Source organism: Pieris rapae, chromosome Z, assembly GCF_905147795.1.
Source record: "Pieris rapae chromosome Z, ilPieRapa1.1, whole genome shotgun sequence".
In the NCBI taxonomy this organism is placed as follows: Eukaryota; Metazoa; Arthropoda; class Insecta; order Lepidoptera; family Pieridae; genus Pieris; species Pieris rapae.
Window position 1 is genome coordinate 4,886,844 of NC_059534.1, and position 19,409 is coordinate 4,906,252.

The window sequence follows — 19,409 nt, forward strand, 5'->3', positions numbered from 1 at the left end:
TAGCTTTTAACTCAACCTGACTTTGTAACAATATATTTAAAGTTTACACTCTGAGCAAGTATGTTTGGTACCTGTGGCTGTGTACCTTTAAGAGCTCGGCCACAAGATGCGGTTATGTTGCGGTGCGGCGCCGGAGCAGTGCCACAACGTCATCCTACATACATACATTACTATACCATGCCACACGACGCGTTGCGCACCGCAAGCGCGCCGGACTTGTGTCCTACAAGATGAGACGGGGAGTGGTAAAATATGGTGTAACACCGCAACGACCGTGTGGCACCCCATAGCTCGAAATAATTGCACCTTGCGGCACCGCAATGTTACCACATCGTGAGACCGCGCTCCCCTCTGTATACTTATTCGTTAAGCGAGGAATGCACCAGCGCTAGCAACCTACCAGGCGCCAACTTATATCTTTAATTCGCGCCTGTTCACTTAAACCTCACGTCCCAATAGCCTCAACTCCAAAGGGTTAATTATTTAGTCTAAGAATACTGTACAAGTGTGTGTTGAAAATAAATCGAATAAGAAACAATTAAATTTATAAATAATGATCACCTGTGGAGCTTTATATCTGATATTTACCTTAAAGTCATGTAAACGAAAACTGTAGCTGCGAAAGTATCAATTACCGCTTGCGATGTACCTCATCGTTAATGGTTCAAATAATTCCAAATCACCAGTGCCACTTCCCGGGACGAACCGCACCCGGGGCCAAGCAAAATCATAAACCGAGCAGGCGGCTCCCTTGAACAGCGTAAGTACATAATTATATTTTAATGTTTTAAGTAAGCCACAGAAATTCGCTGGTATCAAGAGGTAGGCCTCTGAGTAGACAGACACAGCAACAGAACTTCGAACGGTCACTAAGCCCAAGAAGTTCGGGTGAATCACGAGTAATACTCCCTTGCTCTCCCATTATCTTCAATTAAAGCATATAAAGGCATTTTATAGGCAGGCATGTATTAGCTTGCTGTGCTCTCCCCCCATCGATATAGCATAAATATGCATGACATGATCTACTTCTGATTTGTGGATTATTTCAGTTTAAGCTTTAGGCTTGAGTAAAAAGAATAATTTTTACCGATTGATGTGAAGTACCTTTTAACCTGTGTCAATCCCATCTCTGTTATTTTAAGCCATTTATGTTACGTAAACTTCTAATATATTTATTAAGGTGTAGATTTTGTTTTCAGCGGTTACGTCAATCACAGTAAATTTGGTCAGTGAGACAGAAACACCAACGGAGCAGGAACCTTTGGTAATGTTTTTGGAATAACTGTAATTTCTATATAATTAGGCCTCGAGCGAGTTTTTATTATAATTTCGGTTCGGCACGGAAAGGTGATACCACTACATATGTTAGTTTTCGAATCGATTATGTTTTATTTATAGCCGTTCAATAATAATACAATTATTAAAATAAGTTCAACATTTTTTATACATGACTAGCTGAGTTCAAAGTTTGTATGCATTCATTTTGAGAAAGATTCCAATGAGTGGCATGTGTTGCAGATGATATTACTTTCATTAAATGACTTAAATATCATACGCCATGTACACAGATCAAACTTATCATTAATTCATAACGCGTTACTGAAATCGTCCAATGCTCCAGGACAGTATTCGAAGATGCGAAACTGTTTACTACGGCCACATTAATATGTGCACCTTTTTATTCAACCATAAAACACATATGAAGCATACGACACAGAAATGAAAACAAATAAAAAGTATATTAAAATAATAGGTATTAGATCGATATACTCTGTGAATTAGCGTGATTCTAAATGCATGATATATTTTATAAATAAAAGCACCACGTTTCTTTAAACAATTTTTTATACTAATCGTTTTGTGTTGCTAAAATATCGCACGGGTAACGAATTAATCCGTCCGACCCTAATATGCTCAAACCCAATTATCAGTCCATAATATTGGATATCGATCGAGGTTTGACGTTAAATTCGCTATTTCCTACTTCAAATAGGCTTGCTTTATGCAATGTAATGCAAATAATGGACAGTAATGCACTGTGAACCTATTAGCGTGAGAATTTTTTTAATTTAAATATTAAAATGAAACACACACACAGACAGGCGTGAAACATATTTATAGGCGTACATTACATAATATTCTTAATACATATCATAGAATTGTGAATTTAAAAATCGACATTATTATATATTCTAAAATAACTTAAAATAATATTGTTATGAAACTAAAGATTTGTTACTAAACCAAATTCGTCCATTTATGTCTAAGGCGGCGGCCTATACATCTACAATATTTTAATATGAAATAAGATTAACAAACCAAACAACAAATTCACGTCAATATTTTCATGAGAGAAACATGTCCGACGACTAAGTTATGGCTGCAGTCATGATAGTGATTTAGTTGAGAAAATGAAAAAAATGAAACATATTGCGCAGTAAAAATTAAGCTGACTCAAACTTCTGTTCAATCATTGCGCAATTTTTCAATATTATCTCTACACTGCTAATAATATTGTACAATCAACAACTTTGACGGACTCATAAACTGCATCAAAGTAAAAAACGACTTTGAAATACATGTTTTAAAACTTTTTGAAGAAAAACAGATATTAAAAAAATTGGTTTAATTAAAAACCAACTTTTTTAACAATAGACAAACGTATGCAAGGTTTTTTTTTATTTTTTGGTGTATTACTTCGTTCCTTATTACAGATTCTTATCGGTTCCGCATAGATTTGATTAGGGTTATTAAAACATCTTGCGGAATATTGCCCATTCTTCTGAAAGTGCTTTTCTTAGTTGTGCCACTGTAGTAGGCACTGGATTTCTCGTATAAACAGCTCTTTTTTAAATTGTCACAAAGATGCTCAATGGGATTAAAATCCGGGATGCGATCCAATTCATTGTACGTATCCCAACCTCTTTGTCAACTTGTTTGTCTTTGGCAATATTGTCGAACTTGTGCAGCAGCGTGCGGCCGGAAATTATCCTGCATTAAAGTAAAATTTTCGCCTATAGATCCCATGTAAGGCACCACGTGATCTTCTAAGATTTCTGTTATGTAGCCATGTGCAGTCAAACCCCCTCTACTACCGTTTTGACAAATTCTGTTCGCCCATTCGTCGATATGCCACCCCAGAGCATGCACGAACCGCCTCCAAAAGGATCATACTCCTCAATGCAACTTTGAGCATATCGCTCCCCACGTCGATGATAGACTCTTCTGCGACCATCTGCACCATATGAACATGTCACACGCGTCTGTGAACAATACGGAGGCCCATCTGTCCAATTTAGATGATCACGCGCACATGCTGTGAGCTACAGACAACTTTGTACCATTTGCTGGTCTAAATGGGGTCTGAAAATCCGCCTCCTTTAACATTCTTCTTTTTGTTCGTGCTACAATTTGAGCAGCTTGTTCGGTTGAAGTATCCAACGTTATCCAACGTTCGGTTCAAGTATTATGGTTCAGAAACTCATGATGAGTTAAACAGCTATCCCAACAATTCTGCTGGTAACAATAATTCAACTGTCCAAAGTTTGCGTGTTTTTTTTAAATTGTTTCTTAAATCTGAGACTACGAGAACTAGAATTTTCTTTCGTTAAGGGCAAGTCTCTCCATATTTATATAATTTAATATAAAAAATTAGCATAATTATTTAAAAAATCATTTCAAAGTAATCCTGAAGTTTGATGCAGTTTATGAGTCCGTCAGTATATATTGTGCAATATTATTGTAGATGTATGGGCCGCCTAATGTGTTTGTGTAATGGGTGCTTTAGGTAGCGGATGGGTTAACGCTCCATGTTACGCCAGCGCCCGAGTCGCCACACTCCTTGTCACCCCACTCGAACAATGTTTCCGTTTTGAGCAGCCATCCGGATCTTAATCCAAACGCAATTACTCTTACTCTAAGGTACGTATAAAACATTATTAAAAACGCGAAGCCCCAGGTTGAAGCATAGTCATACACGCAGGCATTCCAGATTGTTTAATTTCTCTAACCATAACAATTCTTTTGAAAAATATTTTCCACCAGTATATTAATTAGACAAAACCATATACTACCATAACAGTCAGAGTTAGTAGATATATTAGAGATGAAAAAGAAATATGACTGCGTAATTCACAGGACATTATTTTATTGATATTTATTTTTGAATAGAGCTCCGTCAGCTTCCGAGAGACTATATCAATCACACCAGGAACTTCTACAGCGCAACCGTTTAGCAGCATCACAATCTTCTCAGTTTTTAAGTCCTGACCATCGTGGAAGTAGTTATCCACCCCCAAGTCCTACAAGGTAAAACAAAATTAAAGATAATTTTAAGACCACTCACTTATCTATACATATATTTTTAATATGTTTGTGTGCATAGATTTAATTTTATATCAACGAATAAGCCTATTAATTACTTCCTACATCGCCTATACCTGTAACCGCCCACAGGCCAGCGTATTTTTCTGCTCGCCTTAAAAGGGAATGGGACGGTTTCATTTTTTAACGATTTCAAGATTGATTCAATATTTTGGTCTGGGAGAATTAAATAATGAAAATGGTTCTCTTTCAATCACGATAAGCAGGTGAAAATACAACATGTTAAACGAAACGGTAATCATGAATAACCTAAAATATATATATTAAACGTTTCCCTTAAATTTGTGATATCCGCGTTTACTTTTTCAATGAGATCAAACAATTTGCAAAGCTAAAAGACAATTGTGTAAAAACGTTCTTATTTTTTTACATTTACAAGCGGGTAGGAAGGTGTGCATCGTATTTTTTTTCCTCCGGCAGCCTTCTCGCTTTACAGGTGCTGTAGTGATCTTTGAAATATAGCAGGTTTTGCGCATTTGTACCTATAAACGTGTAGTAGGGTGTACCTTATTTTTGAAAGTATATATTTTTTTACGCATAGGATTTGTCCATCAGTTCCTAAAGCACTTGGGAATAAATGTTTACCTTATTTGGAGAAGGAAAACCCGTGCCGACCTGCATTGAATCATGTTCTGAATGAACATGATATAACGTGTATGTTGTTTATATATTAATTTCGAAGAGAAGTTATGAAGCTTCTCTCGACATTAATAGTAAAAGGTGACGCAGGAGTATCGATAGCGTAGGAGCGCCATTAGACGCATCCTTAATTCGAATCAATAATTGAGATTATTTCTAGGGCGTCATTAAAACGGGGGTTAGCATTCTCTTACTCATTCAAAAATCCGCCTTTGAGCAAGATGGGGAATGTCCATAGTCAGTCGCATGTGGACGCCGCAATGTATGCAAGTCAGGTAAGGAAGTCTGTACGTTAGAACATGTACGATTATTAAATATTAGAAAGTCTAGCTTAAAATTGAAACTGTATATCTGTAAACCATATTCATATAATCCCAACTTACATTCAATATATTAAATCTTCTAACAGTTATTCAATTGCAATTCAACTGTATTTAAGTATATTCTTATTACCCATGAGGCATTTATAGATATATATAAGAATATTCTTAATGCCATACTAACGCAAAATCCTCACTTTGCACATCTAGAAGCTGGCGAAATCAACTTTAAACAAAAAATACCCCGTTAGTTACTAACCTTACAACTTTATTAACCTTTTCTCATTGTTATAGGGTCATTTGGAAAGACAGCCAAGTCCTAGTACAGTCGAAAAAAGCGACAAAAAACATAAAGATTTGACAACCAGGTAAATAATCTAATTTAAAATCTTACGAATTTCACGTATTGCCAATTTAAAGTGTTATTTCGCTAACAATAACATTAACTTTCTTTATCTGTACGTATCTTTCCCTATTCACTTCGTTCTGTTTACTGGAGATATGACTTCTCTTTGTCAGTTCAATATTCAGCTCGTCAAGTTGGCACTCGAAATTGGATGGATGACAAAAAAGGGGCTGGCTGATGTTCTTCATGAGGCAAGAATGCTTGCAATCATAGCATAGAACATTGCCCTCGTGTAGCTTTCTAAATGGCATTGTTCAAAGCACTCATACTTAGACAGCATATATTTAGATAAAATGCTTAGTTCACCTCAAACCTGTACATTATAACACTGGACTTTTTTGTTTATTTCTTATGACCAGTCCTATAACTTTTGCATATGTTTTTAAAGAAAATTATAATAGTTTAGCAGCAGCGTAATGTAAAAATAATTTATATTATAGTAGCGCTTATTAAATTCTTCACAAAATATTCTACCAATATTTTAAAATATGAAACATATTTTACGTTTAGAAATGATTTCTTCAATATAAAAATTATCAAAAATCATACAACTAAGTTAGTAACTTTAGTGTTATTTTTCTATACCATTTTAAGTGAATGTTTTATGTATAGGTTGCCTTAAACAACACAGATTGATCATTGTGTGTCATCAAAATCTTTTTTCGCTTGAAAACAGAAAAACCCGCTTTAAATATCATAAACAAATCCCGTCAAAGCGAACAAAAGCTTTATAAACAAACATGTGAATATCGATGGGACGCAGTCATGCAAATGTTTTAGCTTAGTTTATTTTTTAGTAGGCACAGAAAGCATTTATTTTTTTAACCTTTCATTTGTAAAGTAGATTCTATATAATCTAGATGCTTGAACCAGAATTTAACGCTATAATTTTTAAATTTTTAGAGCAACAGAACAAATGTTTAATTTTTTAGCGATTACAATTTACTTATTTACATCTCTATTCCAAATCTTAATAAGTAAATTACCACCGATTGGTATACATTTCCTCATTGCATACTTAATGGTCGAAATCAAATTAATATGATTCGATTTAATTAAAATGCGCGATGTTGCATTTGCATAGTTGTATTCAGTAAATATAATATGACTACCAGTGATTAAACATACAGTGATATTCAATCACTGTATGTTCTCTCTAAATAGAAACACCCTTTTCAAATACTGATATATCAAATTTGATATTGGCATGTCATGTACCAATTACAAAATTCGTTATAGGATTATCTGTAGCGTATCATTATTTACAGAAACAAGGCAACTTCAATCACAGATCCTGAAGAATCAGCAGTCAGCTCTACTGTACCTACTTACCCCTCTGTTCAAGAAAATATTAGTGAGAATGAAACACACAGAGGGGATGATGGGAGTAGATGAGATTTAGCGGGGGAGAAATCCTCCTGATGTTGGTGTTGTTAGGCGATTGACGCTTAAGTTGGTACGAGAGAAACGAGGTGTAATGATTGATGTGAATTCCAGCTTAGTAAATAGGGAAATCGTTTGCAAGTCTATGAATTATTAGGTTACGCTACAGCCTCTATTGAAAACAAAACTGCAGTATGCCCTTATTATTAAAAACTAAATCAGTACTAGTCGATAATAATACCGTACTAGTCGATATCGTATTAACCAGAGTATTATTTTGTCTCTTTCTAACAAATTTTGTTTATGCTGTGATGAAAAGAGACGGACGAGTCCTCTAGTTCAAACTCTATTAGATCGGTTTATTTTTTATAAATATTGCTAACATCTTTTTCGATTAAAGTGTTTTATACATACTGGAAACGAGGCAGCATATCCATACTATGTATGTAGTACGTTTCATTGGAATTATATCAATTTTCAAGTAGTCGAATGAAGTATAAAAGATCTAATAGTGAATTAGGTAAGTCATTGAAAAGACGTTTTTTAAATTATAAACTAGTTTATGTATTATACGTGATTTTAGGCAATTAACTTTTAACTAAGAAAAACTGTGCCAAATCGCTTATAGTGCCAGAGGGTTTTTAAATAGATCTTAAGGTAGGTATATCGTATTAATGTGAATAGTCACTGTAATTGTTATTAAATATTAAATTGTTAGCATATACATTGCATTAAAACATAGTAGGTGTCCAGTGCGATCAAATTAACTTTAATCAACGTTTCATAAATTATTATAGGATATTATGTATATAATATTGTCGTAGATTAATGTAATTAGAATTATTGTTACAATTGTATGAATACTTATATATAATGAACTGAAGTTCTGGTATAAGCGAAGTAGTTTAATCCGTATTTTGTGGTTTTATTAAATATGTAATACTCTCGTAATCCAAATCAATATTGGAGTGTAAGATTCAAAAGCTTTTGGTAATACAATTATGGCTTTAGTATGCATTCACAGTATGCAATGTGATAAAAAAAGTTTATTTATTTAGGGCCTGTTTCACAATGTATGGATAAAGTGTCAAATAGCTATGCAAAACATAAACTATTCGAAAGATAAAAGTTCCAAATAAGATACTTCGAATTTCATGACGTATAGCGCTATCTGACAGTCGTGAAACGCAAAAATACTATTTATCATACCTATAAGTAACAGATAGCTTATTTGGAACTTATCCGGACATTGTGAAACAGGCCCTTAGACTTGTATGTAAACTGTCAAATAGTGTTAAAATAAATTTCATGACAATTATATAATTAGTCAACGTAATCATTGTGAATAAACTCATCTATTAAATATAAGATGTACATCATTAATATTTCATTAACAACAACAAAAATAGTCTAAAAGGTGTTCAGGTTCTAAGCATATAATAACTAAACAAAATAAAAAAAAGTTATTATATGTACAGTAAAGCGGGATAAAAATAAATTAACATGAACAAATTTTCATTCAAATCAAAATCACTAATGTTAAACTCATGTTTAACTAACCATCCATGTCTTCATCAAGTATTATTTTATATTATATATATAAATTTTAAATGTACGTATAACGTACATAAAAGAAAGACATATAGTGAAAATACTTATACGAAGCTTTAAGGAATTAATTAACTGGCCTTTGACCCGATAGTGAGAATTGAGATGTAAATATATGGGTTACTTCGAGTTGGACTTACTTTATAGTTAGACAGTAATTTAAATACACTAGGTGATAATATAATTAATTGTACGCATTGTATAATGCACCATTTTATCGAATACTTCTTGTCTTAACTGTCCTTGCCCGCGAGTTTTGTACTCTCTTCTTTGAGATACCGTGTTAAGCGAACTCAACATGTATAATTAAAATAGGCCCTTTTAAATCGCTAATGAAGTCGAATACTTTTTGAATATCATTCAATAGAACCATTTTTATTAACAATAAGTATGGACCAATGTTTATAGGGTATATATAAAATTTTACAAATCAATAAATTTCATGAAAACGGTTGTGACAATTTGATACGATACATTTAATACTCGTCTTCATAAGAATTATCTGATCTTACATTACTTCACATATATGTAAATGCATTGGTACATTATCACCATACAGTCCCAACATTGTGTGGGTACACAATGTAAAATCCGTTACTGTCGCTAACTTAGGATAGCGCGATAAAATAATTCAATACTAAAGTTGACATACCTATATTTGAACTTCTGGCTTGCAGGCGATGACGACGATACAGGCAATCTTTATACTGTATTTGTTCATTGTGCTGCTAATACCAAACCATATGTATGACAGCTGCGGATTATATTATGTAGAAGCGTAATGCAGGTTAAATAAAATTATTCAGTTTTCGATCAAACTTCGAACCTCATTTATGCCGTGATGAACTAATTACGTAATATTCATAATAGTAAGATTTGCTGTTAATATTATTAATGATTGTGGTTTTAAACGCGTGTGTTTCTTCGTAAACAGAAATTAAGTATTTACATTTTAAGTGTCATTTGAATGGATAATCGTTTCAGAATTTTGAACAGCACAATTTTGCGTGTTGATGTTGCTTCTTCTGTTTACGTCTAGTTGATCTCATAATATACGTTTCATATATAAATAATATTGCTTATATTAGCCGAGCTAAGTACTGCAACATTAGTAAAACTTCTGGATATTGGAAAATAAACAAAAATTCATAGGATTTTTACGGCAATGCTTGCTATATGATACATGTAATACTTAATACATACTATAAATAAATGTTATTACCGTTAGCATTTTTAATGTTTTTGTTATCCGTAATGGTAATTCGTGTATAAGCTTTGTGAATTCGGATGTTCCATAGCTATTTTGTATTCATTCTTTTCGCTAAATATATTTGTATGTATTTTTTTCTGTTAAGATTAATTGATGTTGAGATTTTATTAAAATGGTGAAGTATTTGGTCTATATGACATTACATGTCATTAGACATTTGTGTAGTAAAACCATTAAACGGGCATAAATTATTTAAATAGATTGTTTTAGTCAAAAGTAAAGAGCATTTACGTGTTGTGACTTATCAATAGTGAAAACATTAATAAACAGTTTGTTTTGTATGGTATTTAATTTTTCTTTTAGCTAAGTGTGTAATCAACTATAACTTACTAAAGACTTATTACGTCGTACATTACGCATTTTATCATTTTTAAGCATATGGCTTACCAAAATCCAGGGAATCGAACCTAATTAATAACAAACAAAAACCCCCCTCCCTTAGCCTTCAACCTATATATTATTCAACATCCATATTTCATATCCAAATATATATAGTTAGTTGAGAGCGTGTGAAACATGTTAACTCAAATTTTAAAGTTGAGGTAAGTACTATTTAATATACCTTTACTACCTGTTACCTGGGGGTCTAGTCAAGACAGCTTAACAACATTCCACATCACATGGAGATGCCCCATTACATGGAGTGTATAACTATTGGAATTTCCATGAGCAAGAAAATAGTAAGTAATTTCCTCACCGTCTGCGGGCCAACTGCTTATTTTAACGACGAATTAAGCGATTCTTCTATCGCACATTAAGTCGATAATTTGTAGACAATTGACGCGCAGTTCACGACGCCCTCATAATTTAGTTCTACCTAAGTATAGATTACGGTAACCAATAACGGCAAAAAAACATTCAGCGTTGGGGGAGTACTGGGGTATAATAGACTCCCAAAAAATGTAAAAAGTGCAGGCAGCCTAGCAATATTTAAACTAAGATTAAAAGACCATCTATTGAGTGATCCCAATCTACGGAAATGAAAGTTCATCCAAGTCCTACCAGGTTTCTTTTTTTTTTCAAATTGTAATGTTAGCATATAAGTGTTTTCATGTAAGTGACTAATGTCTATTATGAGAATAAAATCCTAACAACCTAAAAATATATTTGTAGATTTTGGGAAGAATTATATCTTTAGAAATAATCTCTATTTTTTCAACGGCCCAGAATGTACACATAGTCACTGGAGATTTTTTTATGTTAAGTATCAAATGTTGGTATACAATGTTACTAAGTACCTAAATAATTTTATGAAATCATTAAAACATCTAATGTAGGTTTTACGAATTCAATAATATTTCCTACAGAACAGCACTCAACTAATATATTAAGTGTGATCGCTATGGATAATAAACAGAGATGCCTTATTTAAATAAAAAAAACTGTGGCAGAAACATTTCTTATTTTACTTCATGTATGTTTAAAATAAAATTAAAAAAACACAAGTCAATCTTACTCATATTGATTTCAACGGAATATTGCTACAAAGAGTAATGTGAACCACTTCAATGACTTTTCCTACTTAACAAGACAGACAAGATGACGTAATGCAATTGCCAAAAATAAAACTATCAAATACTACAAACATAAAACCTTTGTTCATTCCTTACTTACACATGATTAGCATTCACATACATATTAACTAAAAACAAAATTTAACTGATGTAAATATTACGTAACTTCATCTTATAATCAGTATCAATCAAAGTTAAATTTATATCTAACATTTTTGAACATCAAAATCAAATTGTAAGCTAATTAAGAGTCATAATTTCATACCAGACAAATTTCTATTTAATAATCTTTATTAATTCCTTTTTAATTTTATAGAGATGCTGCTGCTGGTTTACAATTCTTACTTTGAAAGTTAAAATAGGTTTTAAACAATCAACTTTTATAAATGGCTACTTAAATTACACTGAAATAGGATTTATGGATATACATTAACAGAGACAATTCAAACTAGTAGCAAATCACTTATAAAAACTGGAGTTATTTGATGATATTAATTCAAGAAGACTTAATGCAATTGCCAAAAATAAAACTATCAAATACTACAAACATAAAACTTTTATTTATTCCTTACTTAAATAAGATTTGCATTTACATATTAACTGTAGGATATTAATCACAGTTATAAAGAAACATTAAATGATGTAACTATTACCTAACTTATAATCAGCTTCAATCAAATTTAAATCTAACATGTTGGAGCACAAATACCAAATCAAGTTAATAGTTTCATACCAGACTTAAGTTTCTGTTTTATAATGTTTATTAATCCCTTTGATAATTTTATTGGTTTACAATTCTTACTTTTAAAAGTAGAAATAGGTTTTAAACAATCTTATAACTACTTCAACCAATTATGACTACTTAAGATGAAACTGAGTTGACATCTGGCGCAGAACGAGACGCGCTTCAGGAAACTGACGGCCAAACTCCAGTAATGGAGAGGCACTTGAAGAAGAAGAAGACTGAAATTTTGATTTATGGATTACCCATACATAAACAGAAACAATTCAAACAAATAGCCAATCACTCATAAAACCTAGACATATCTGATAATATTAAATCTGCTGAAATTGATAATGTTCAACCTATTTAAAGCATTAAATCATTAAACTAATTTCAGTGTTGACACTAGTCTGTTTTTTTTCCACATTTTTTTCAATACCTTGGAACAACTCAACTGCTAATCAATCTCCTTTTCACTCCTTATTTATCAATCCGCAGTACTATTTCAATTGTTGCTTTAAAGCAGTAAATGTTACTTCTTCATTTTGCAGATTAGTTGTTGTGAGACCAAATCCTAAAAATATAAAGTAACTGAATATTGCGCGATTATGCAGGTTCAAAATATTTTATTTATTCATAACCTTGAATTTTTTTTTACCATTTAAATTCAAATATTGTCCCTTAACCCCTTGCATCTTTCCATAACGTCTACGTACATTGAAAATTATTTCGATCTTGCTCACATTTTTCTCAAGTCTATTTTGCAGCTTTCTATTTCAAATTTACAATAATATTGTATAGTGACATTAGAAAAACATTAAATCCAGAGACAATATTTTAAGACGGAACAAGGTGCTACGAACAGGCTCTTGCTCTAACGAAAATCAGAACCTAAGTAATTTTTCAAAACAAATAATTAAAAAATGAAATTACAAATAATAATTTGAATAACTTTTTAAACAGCCCCCCTTCACAATAGAATTTCCCTCCTGTGGGGCGTGGGCCCGCTGCCCTAAATAATTCATGTTGCATGGTTAGGTAGTACCTACCGGCTACCACTAGTACTGGCACATAATTTGATTCATTCACCAAGTCACTCTTAGCCTTCGGTAACGATCCAAATGCTCTTCTTTAAAAATCCAACTACTGAAGTCCGAAGGTCCTAGTCGAGATGTTGTATACAGGAAGAGGGGAACAGAACACCATAAGAAAAAGTATCAGAATCAGAATTAAAAAACAATTTAGAGTCCTTAAAAATTAAAAACTGAAAACCCGTAGACGGACTATGGTATAGACCAGGCATCAGCGTACAGCGTGTGAGATAGCAAATATTATAATCCAACCATTTACAAAGCACACCAAGTCTGACAACTACCTGACGTTGGTAACATGATTCGCAATTTAGTCGGTTTGCACTGAAAAATATGTTTGGAATTGTCGTTTGTTTGGAAGTGTTGTTGTACCTATCAAAGTATTAATTCATTGAAGATTGCTTATTATTTACCAAAATACACATCAGAATGAATATTTCTTGAAGTTACTGAGTCGTGACAAAATAAGCTACTTACCGATGAAAGGCTATATTTGGTTCTTTTCGTTCACTATAGCAGCGAGTTATGCATCAATTTACCATGACTTACACTTTAAATACTTCTCTTATAATAATAAAGTATTAAAATATAGGTTTTACTTGGGTTTCACAGATTTATCAATAAGCGGTGAAAACTTGTTTACCACCAAGGGCTAGGTGATAAACAAATAAAACCCGATACGCAAATAGAGACAGAAAAACTGATACTCTGTTTCGCTAGCACTTAAGTATTTCACGTTAATGTCTTCTCTCTTTAGTTATTATTGTTATTTTAATAGCTAATCTAGTTCAATGCTCTATCTACGTGAAAACCGCAATAGATTGAATACAGATACTGTAGTATCATTAATGGCTACAAGGGAAGGGATTAAAAAACTGGGCGGCAGTGTCAACTGTCAAGTTTAACTCTTCGAACAAAATGCTTTCGACTAATATATGAAAAAAAGATAAACAATAAATATTATTTAAATAATTCATTATAGTTTCATTTTATAAAAAACTTTTGAGGGGAATTTGTGGGGAATCAGCGGATTTTTAACCCCAAGTTTGGGGAATTCGATCAGGATTTTTGGGGATTTGGATGAATTAGCTTTGGCAACCCTGGTCTATAGCTAGAGTTAGACTTAAGACTCTAGACTCTAGAATCTAGTCCGTTCACTGTTCAGTAGTCACTACTCACTAGTCACTCTACTCAGTAAGTCAGTATTCACTACCCACTAGTATCTCAGGTCTTTTAAGTCTTTCCCCATGCACGTTTTGGTGTGGTGACATCGTTACACGAATTAAGTAAGTTTATATGAAAAACTTAATTCTTTGGATAATTCTCATAGTTTAATAGCTATATTTCTTTGGATCAAAATAGAATATTCTAATATCAGAATAATATAAAACATGTCGGACTGGGAATCTGATTGTGACGATAACTATTCAACTCTATCACAAAATAGAACACCGCCTCAACAAAATTTCCAATCGAGAGGAAGTTATTCTGGCCAAAGCCAAAGAGGCGGTCAGTATTCTAGAAATACAGCACGTGGTAGAGGTTATTTTCGTGGTAATAACAAAGTCATATCAATACCCTCAACTAAAGTTGGGCGAGTGATAGGTCGAGGAGGATTAAAAATTCGCGATTTAGAATATGAGAGTGAAGCGAGAATAAAAATTGGTAATTCAGCAGGTGACAACACAGATATCACACTATTTGGAACTAATTCTGCGATTGAAAAAGTTGAACAAATGATTAAGGATCTTACTATAGATAAAGAGGCGTCAGAAAAGCAGAATTTACAGCCAGAGACTGCTTCTCAGGTTAGCGTATATGAAAAATTTACATATGTGAATAGTGAAGGAAAGAAAGTTACAGATTGGGCAGCAGCATCAGCTTATGCTGATCAGGCTCAAAGAGAAATGTGGGACAAATTACCACCTATTGTGAAAAACTTTTATAACGAGGATCCTACAATTGCTGTAATGCCTCCAAATGAGGTTGCTTATTGGCGCCTGTGTAACTTTGATATTAAAGTAACAAGAATAACAGAAAACTTGGAAGCAGAAGCAATACCAAATCCAGTGTTGACATTTGAACAAGCATTTAAAGATTATCCAGAAATACTTGATGAAATATGTAAACAACAATTTACAAAACCTTCTCCAATTCAGAGCCAAGCTTGGCCTGTTTTACTAAAAGGAGAAGACATGATAGGCATTGCACAAACAGGAACTGGCAAAACTTTAGCTTTCTTGTTGCCTGCTTTAATTCATATTGAAGGGCAGCCAACACCTCGAGAAAAGAGACCGGGGCCAACTGTACTTATTCTAGCTCCAACAAGAGAATTAGCTATACAAATTCAGAGAGAAGTCAACAAATATCATTACAAAGGCATTAATAGTGTATGCATATATGGGGGTGCAGATCGCCGTGAACAGATTGACAGTATCTCAAAGGGGGTGGATATTGTTATTGCAACGCCAGGCAGATTAATTGATTTGATCAAAGCAAACCATATAGATACTGCCCACTTCTCCTTTATAGTATTAGACGAGGCAGATCGAATGCTAGACATGGGCTTTGGACCACAGATCAATGTTTGTTTCTTGAATGTGAGACCTGAACACCAATGTGTCATGACATCTGCCACCTGGCCTTCTGCTGTCCGCCGACTGGCTGACAAGTATATGCACAATCCGATTTATATAAATGTTGGGTCCATGGACTTGGCAGCAGTGCACACTGTTACCCAAAAAGTAATGGTTGTTATGGAGGAAGAAAAAGATACTATTCTGCTGGACTTTATACGTAATATGGATCCGACAGATAAAGTTCTGATTTTTTGTGCCAAAAAAAATACAGCTGCTGACGTCACTGCAAATTTGGCGTGTAAGGGATACTACTGTGAATCCTTGCATGGTGATAGGGATCAGAGTGACAGAGAAGCAGCTTTAGAAGATATAATGAATGGAACAGTCAACATATTAGTTGCCACAGATGTTGCTTCCCGGGGGATTGACATAAAAGACTTAACTCATGTTATAAACCTAGACTTTCCATTGAAAATTGAGGAGTATGTTCATAGAATTGGAAGAACAGGAAGGGCCGGTAAGACAGGGATTGCATTATCTTTAGTGACAAAATATGATTGGGCAAATGCCGGTGAATTGATAAAAATTTTAGAAGAAGCTCACCAAGAGGTTCCCAGTGAGTTAAGAGAAATGGCTGACCGGTTTGAAGCCAAAAAGTCAACAAGTAAACATGGTCGAGGTGGGCGTGGTAGAGGAAGAAGACCACAGTGGTGAAGTGTATTAAAAAGTATTATAATTTTTTATATTATGTTTGACATAATTAGGCATAGTTTTATTATTTAAGTTTTTTCTTTTTATATAGTTTTTTCTCTTGTTCCAGAAGTATTTGTTTATTTTTTCTTTTATATTTCTGGTTTTAAAATTTAGTGTTTAATTTTATCTGTGATGGCTTACAAATTTTTTTAGGAATGAAATTTGAAAGTTTTAATTAAAAAAAATATGTCTATTGAAAGATGTCCATATAATGGCCATAATAGTTTTTTAGATAAGAAATTCCCACCACATGTTATTAAGTACTCTTAGGCTAAAATAAGGTATAGAAATCTCATGTGAGAAGTATTTTTATAGTTATTTTTTGATCTCTGTAACTAGTATAGATTTTTTAAATAAATGAAGTTTTGCATGCTGCATTTGTTTTTCTGGTCTATTAGCATGTAATTATAATATTTATACTAAGACAAAACAAGAAAAGCAAAAACTGATGTATTTTAACCCTATAATTGAATTAGAATTCTAATTTAATTTGTTATTGATTGTAAGCTATTCGTCTTGCCATAATAGTAGTAAACAAACTAGCTATACAAGCCCTGGTCTTAATCTCTGTATCTGTTTAGAGGATATTTGTTTTTTATAATAGGCAAGTAGGTAATCAGCCTTCTGTGCCTGGACTTTTTGGATTTCAGCCAAACTCTTGTTTTTCTTACCAGTATGAATAAGTTTTGAACACACACTAAAGTCCATTGGTGTACATCCGGGTTTCCAACCTACAACCTCATTTAGACACCTCATGGAAGAAACTAAACGTACACTGTACAATTAGTTGTAACTTTACCCGTGAGACTTAGTGCAAAGCATTACTACTGACACACTCAGAGTCAGAGGCCACCTATCCACCTAAATGAGCATTGGGTCTGTACCAGGCAAATAGCCCCTGGTTTTAACTAATATTAATAATATATAGTTAAATACTTTTTCCATATGTGATGCATTTTCCTAATGTTAGTTTATGCCTATGGACATAAATCTTTTGTGATGTTGTAATGCCTGAATTTAGGTAATCTGCTAAGTATTCTTAGTAGATTCTCAATGTATATGTATTTTAAACACTGGGCTGCCAACTCGTGTTAATGGTCCAAGCGAAGGTGCAAGTACGCCTGATCTATCTCTATGTTCACCTGACACCCTCTAGCATCTTCGTGTAGTAGTGACCACTTTCCACCTGTAATTACTTTTCCTTCACAAAAACCTACCAAAACCAATCGTTCTCCTCGTTTTAAATACAGGTTGCACAACGCTGATTGGAATAATTCAACCAAAGAGTAGAGCTGAAAACTAATACTTATTCTCAAGAAGGTAGCCAGATCTCCGCAGGAATTCTTTCTCAGGTTTTGTTTGAAGCTGCCAATGAATGTTTATTCACTAAAATATTTTTTTTGTATATTATGTAACTCACTATTTGCTATTCTTGAATCTGTAAGATTAGCTTTTTAGTTTTAGTTAGTTATTAATATTGTTTTTTTTTTATTTTCTCTAGATTAAGGTTCTATAGATTAATATAAATATATTTTGTTTTTTATATAACTTCTGGTTATGCACTTCTTGCACTCATCATTTTTATTTATTGTTTTCTTTTTTTACTAGGGTTGCCTGGAAGAGATCGCTTGTTAGCGATAAGGCCGCCCGGTGCATCCCTTGTAATTTATATGTATTGTGTTATTTGTGTTTCTTTCTAGCTACGAAGTGTGAATAAATAAATAAATAAAATAAAACTAAGTTCCGATCGCATATTCCTTCGCCTCTCTGGTGGGATCATGATTGTACAGCTGCAATAAAAACAAGAAAACAGGCTGAAAAAAATTAGTACGAGGATATGTCAGAAGAAAATTTCAAGTTATTAATTATATAAAATTAATAACTTGAAATGAATAAAATTGTTAAAGGAAGTCCAGATATCAGCCCGTCAGAGTTCTGGCGTAATATTCGTAGATTTATATCTGCATATAATAATTCTCCTTTTTCTAAATTACCGCTAACCCTAGCTGAACAGTTTATGGATCATCTTGCTCCCCCTTCTGTACCGGAACAGGGATTTCCTCCATTATCTACTCCTGCTTAATCAAATCAAATCAAAATATCTTTATTCATATAGGTAAACATGTACACTTATGAACGTCAAGAAAAAACAAATTAAATTAATTGTAAATTTACATTTACAACCAGTACGCAAGTCAAGGGCGTAAAGCGGGTAAGAAGAACTGGCAAGAAACTTTCCGCCACTCTTTTCAATCGCTAAGTTTTTAATACAATTTGTTTGAACATTTAAGTATTCATCACATTTATAAAAGGCTTTATTAATTAATTTACTTTTAACAAGGGCTTTGAATTTATTCAGTGATAGTTCTCTAATTTTGCTTGGGAGTTTGTTGTAAAAACGAATACAATTTCCATATAAGGAGTGGTTTATCTTCTGGAGCCTGGATGGTCACACACTCTATCTATTGTTATGCCTAGGAAGTTTAGTCACTGTCCTTAACTTTCAGGTTACCAATATCTCGCTTTACGTTATTAGTTGTAAATCTAATACATTTTGTTTAATTCTCAGTAAGCAGTAAGTTCTTCACATTAAACTAGTTAACTATACGAGAGATGTAATTGTTTACATCGTCGCCCGAGAATCGAGCCTTTCTTTCTAATAATAGATCTATATGACATTACATGTCATTAGAAATTTGTGTAGTAAAATCATTATCGGGTATAAATTAATTAAATCGA

At 33.1% G+C, this 19,409-nt stretch overlaps 2 protein-coding genes and 1 long non-coding RNA gene across 6 annotated transcripts in view; 2 read left to right on the forward strand and 1 right to left on the reverse strand.

Annotated features, from left to right (window-relative positions):
• Positions 1–10,296, forward strand: part of LOC110999289 (rhoGEF domain-containing protein gxcI) — a 44,572-nt gene extending 34,276 nt beyond the window's left edge. For 2 of the 3 annotated variants that reach the window (XM_022268284.2, XM_022268285.2), the window contains exons 17-23: positions 687–760; positions 1,200–1,264; positions 3,788–3,921; positions 4,171–4,308; positions 5,183–5,297; positions 5,637–5,710; positions 7,017–10,296. In XM_022268284.2, the coding sequence (XP_022123976.2) occupies positions 687–760; positions 1,200–1,264; positions 3,788–3,921; positions 4,171–4,308; positions 5,183–5,297; positions 5,637–5,710; positions 7,017–7,143 (727 nt within the window). In that variant the 3' untranslated portion in view covers positions 7,144–10,296. Of the gene's footprint in view, positions 1–686; positions 761–802; positions 964–1,199; positions 1,265–3,787; positions 3,922–4,170; positions 4,309–5,182; positions 5,298–5,636; positions 5,711–7,016 lie in introns of those variants that run through there. The other variant, XM_045634134.1, reaches the window with a different exon arrangement.
• A 1,289-nt stretch (positions 10,297–11,585) lies between these two features.
• Positions 11,586–13,284, reverse strand: LOC110999284. 2 transcript variants are annotated; one of them, XR_002600387.2, is made up of 3 exons: positions 12,906–13,232; positions 12,687–12,821; positions 11,586–12,486 (listed from the first exon to the last, which is right to left on the reverse strand). It is a non-coding gene; the product is annotated as an uncharacterized LOC110999284 (long non-coding RNA). The 2 variants fall into 2 exon arrangements; XR_002600386.2 differs by having other exon boundaries at positions 11,586–12,821; positions 12,906–13,284.
• Positions 13,285–14,503: 1,219 nt separating this feature from the next.
• Positions 14,504–17,045, forward strand: LOC110999287 (probable ATP-dependent RNA helicase DDX43). The gene has a single exon (XM_022268282.2). It carries the CDS (start codon positions 14,730–14,732, stop codon positions 16,629–16,631), a length of 1,902 nt encoding a protein of 633 aa, XP_022123974.2. The 5' UTR covers positions 14,504–14,729; the 3' UTR covers positions 16,632–17,045.
• The last annotated feature ends 2,364 nt before the right edge of the window (positions 17,046–19,409 follow it).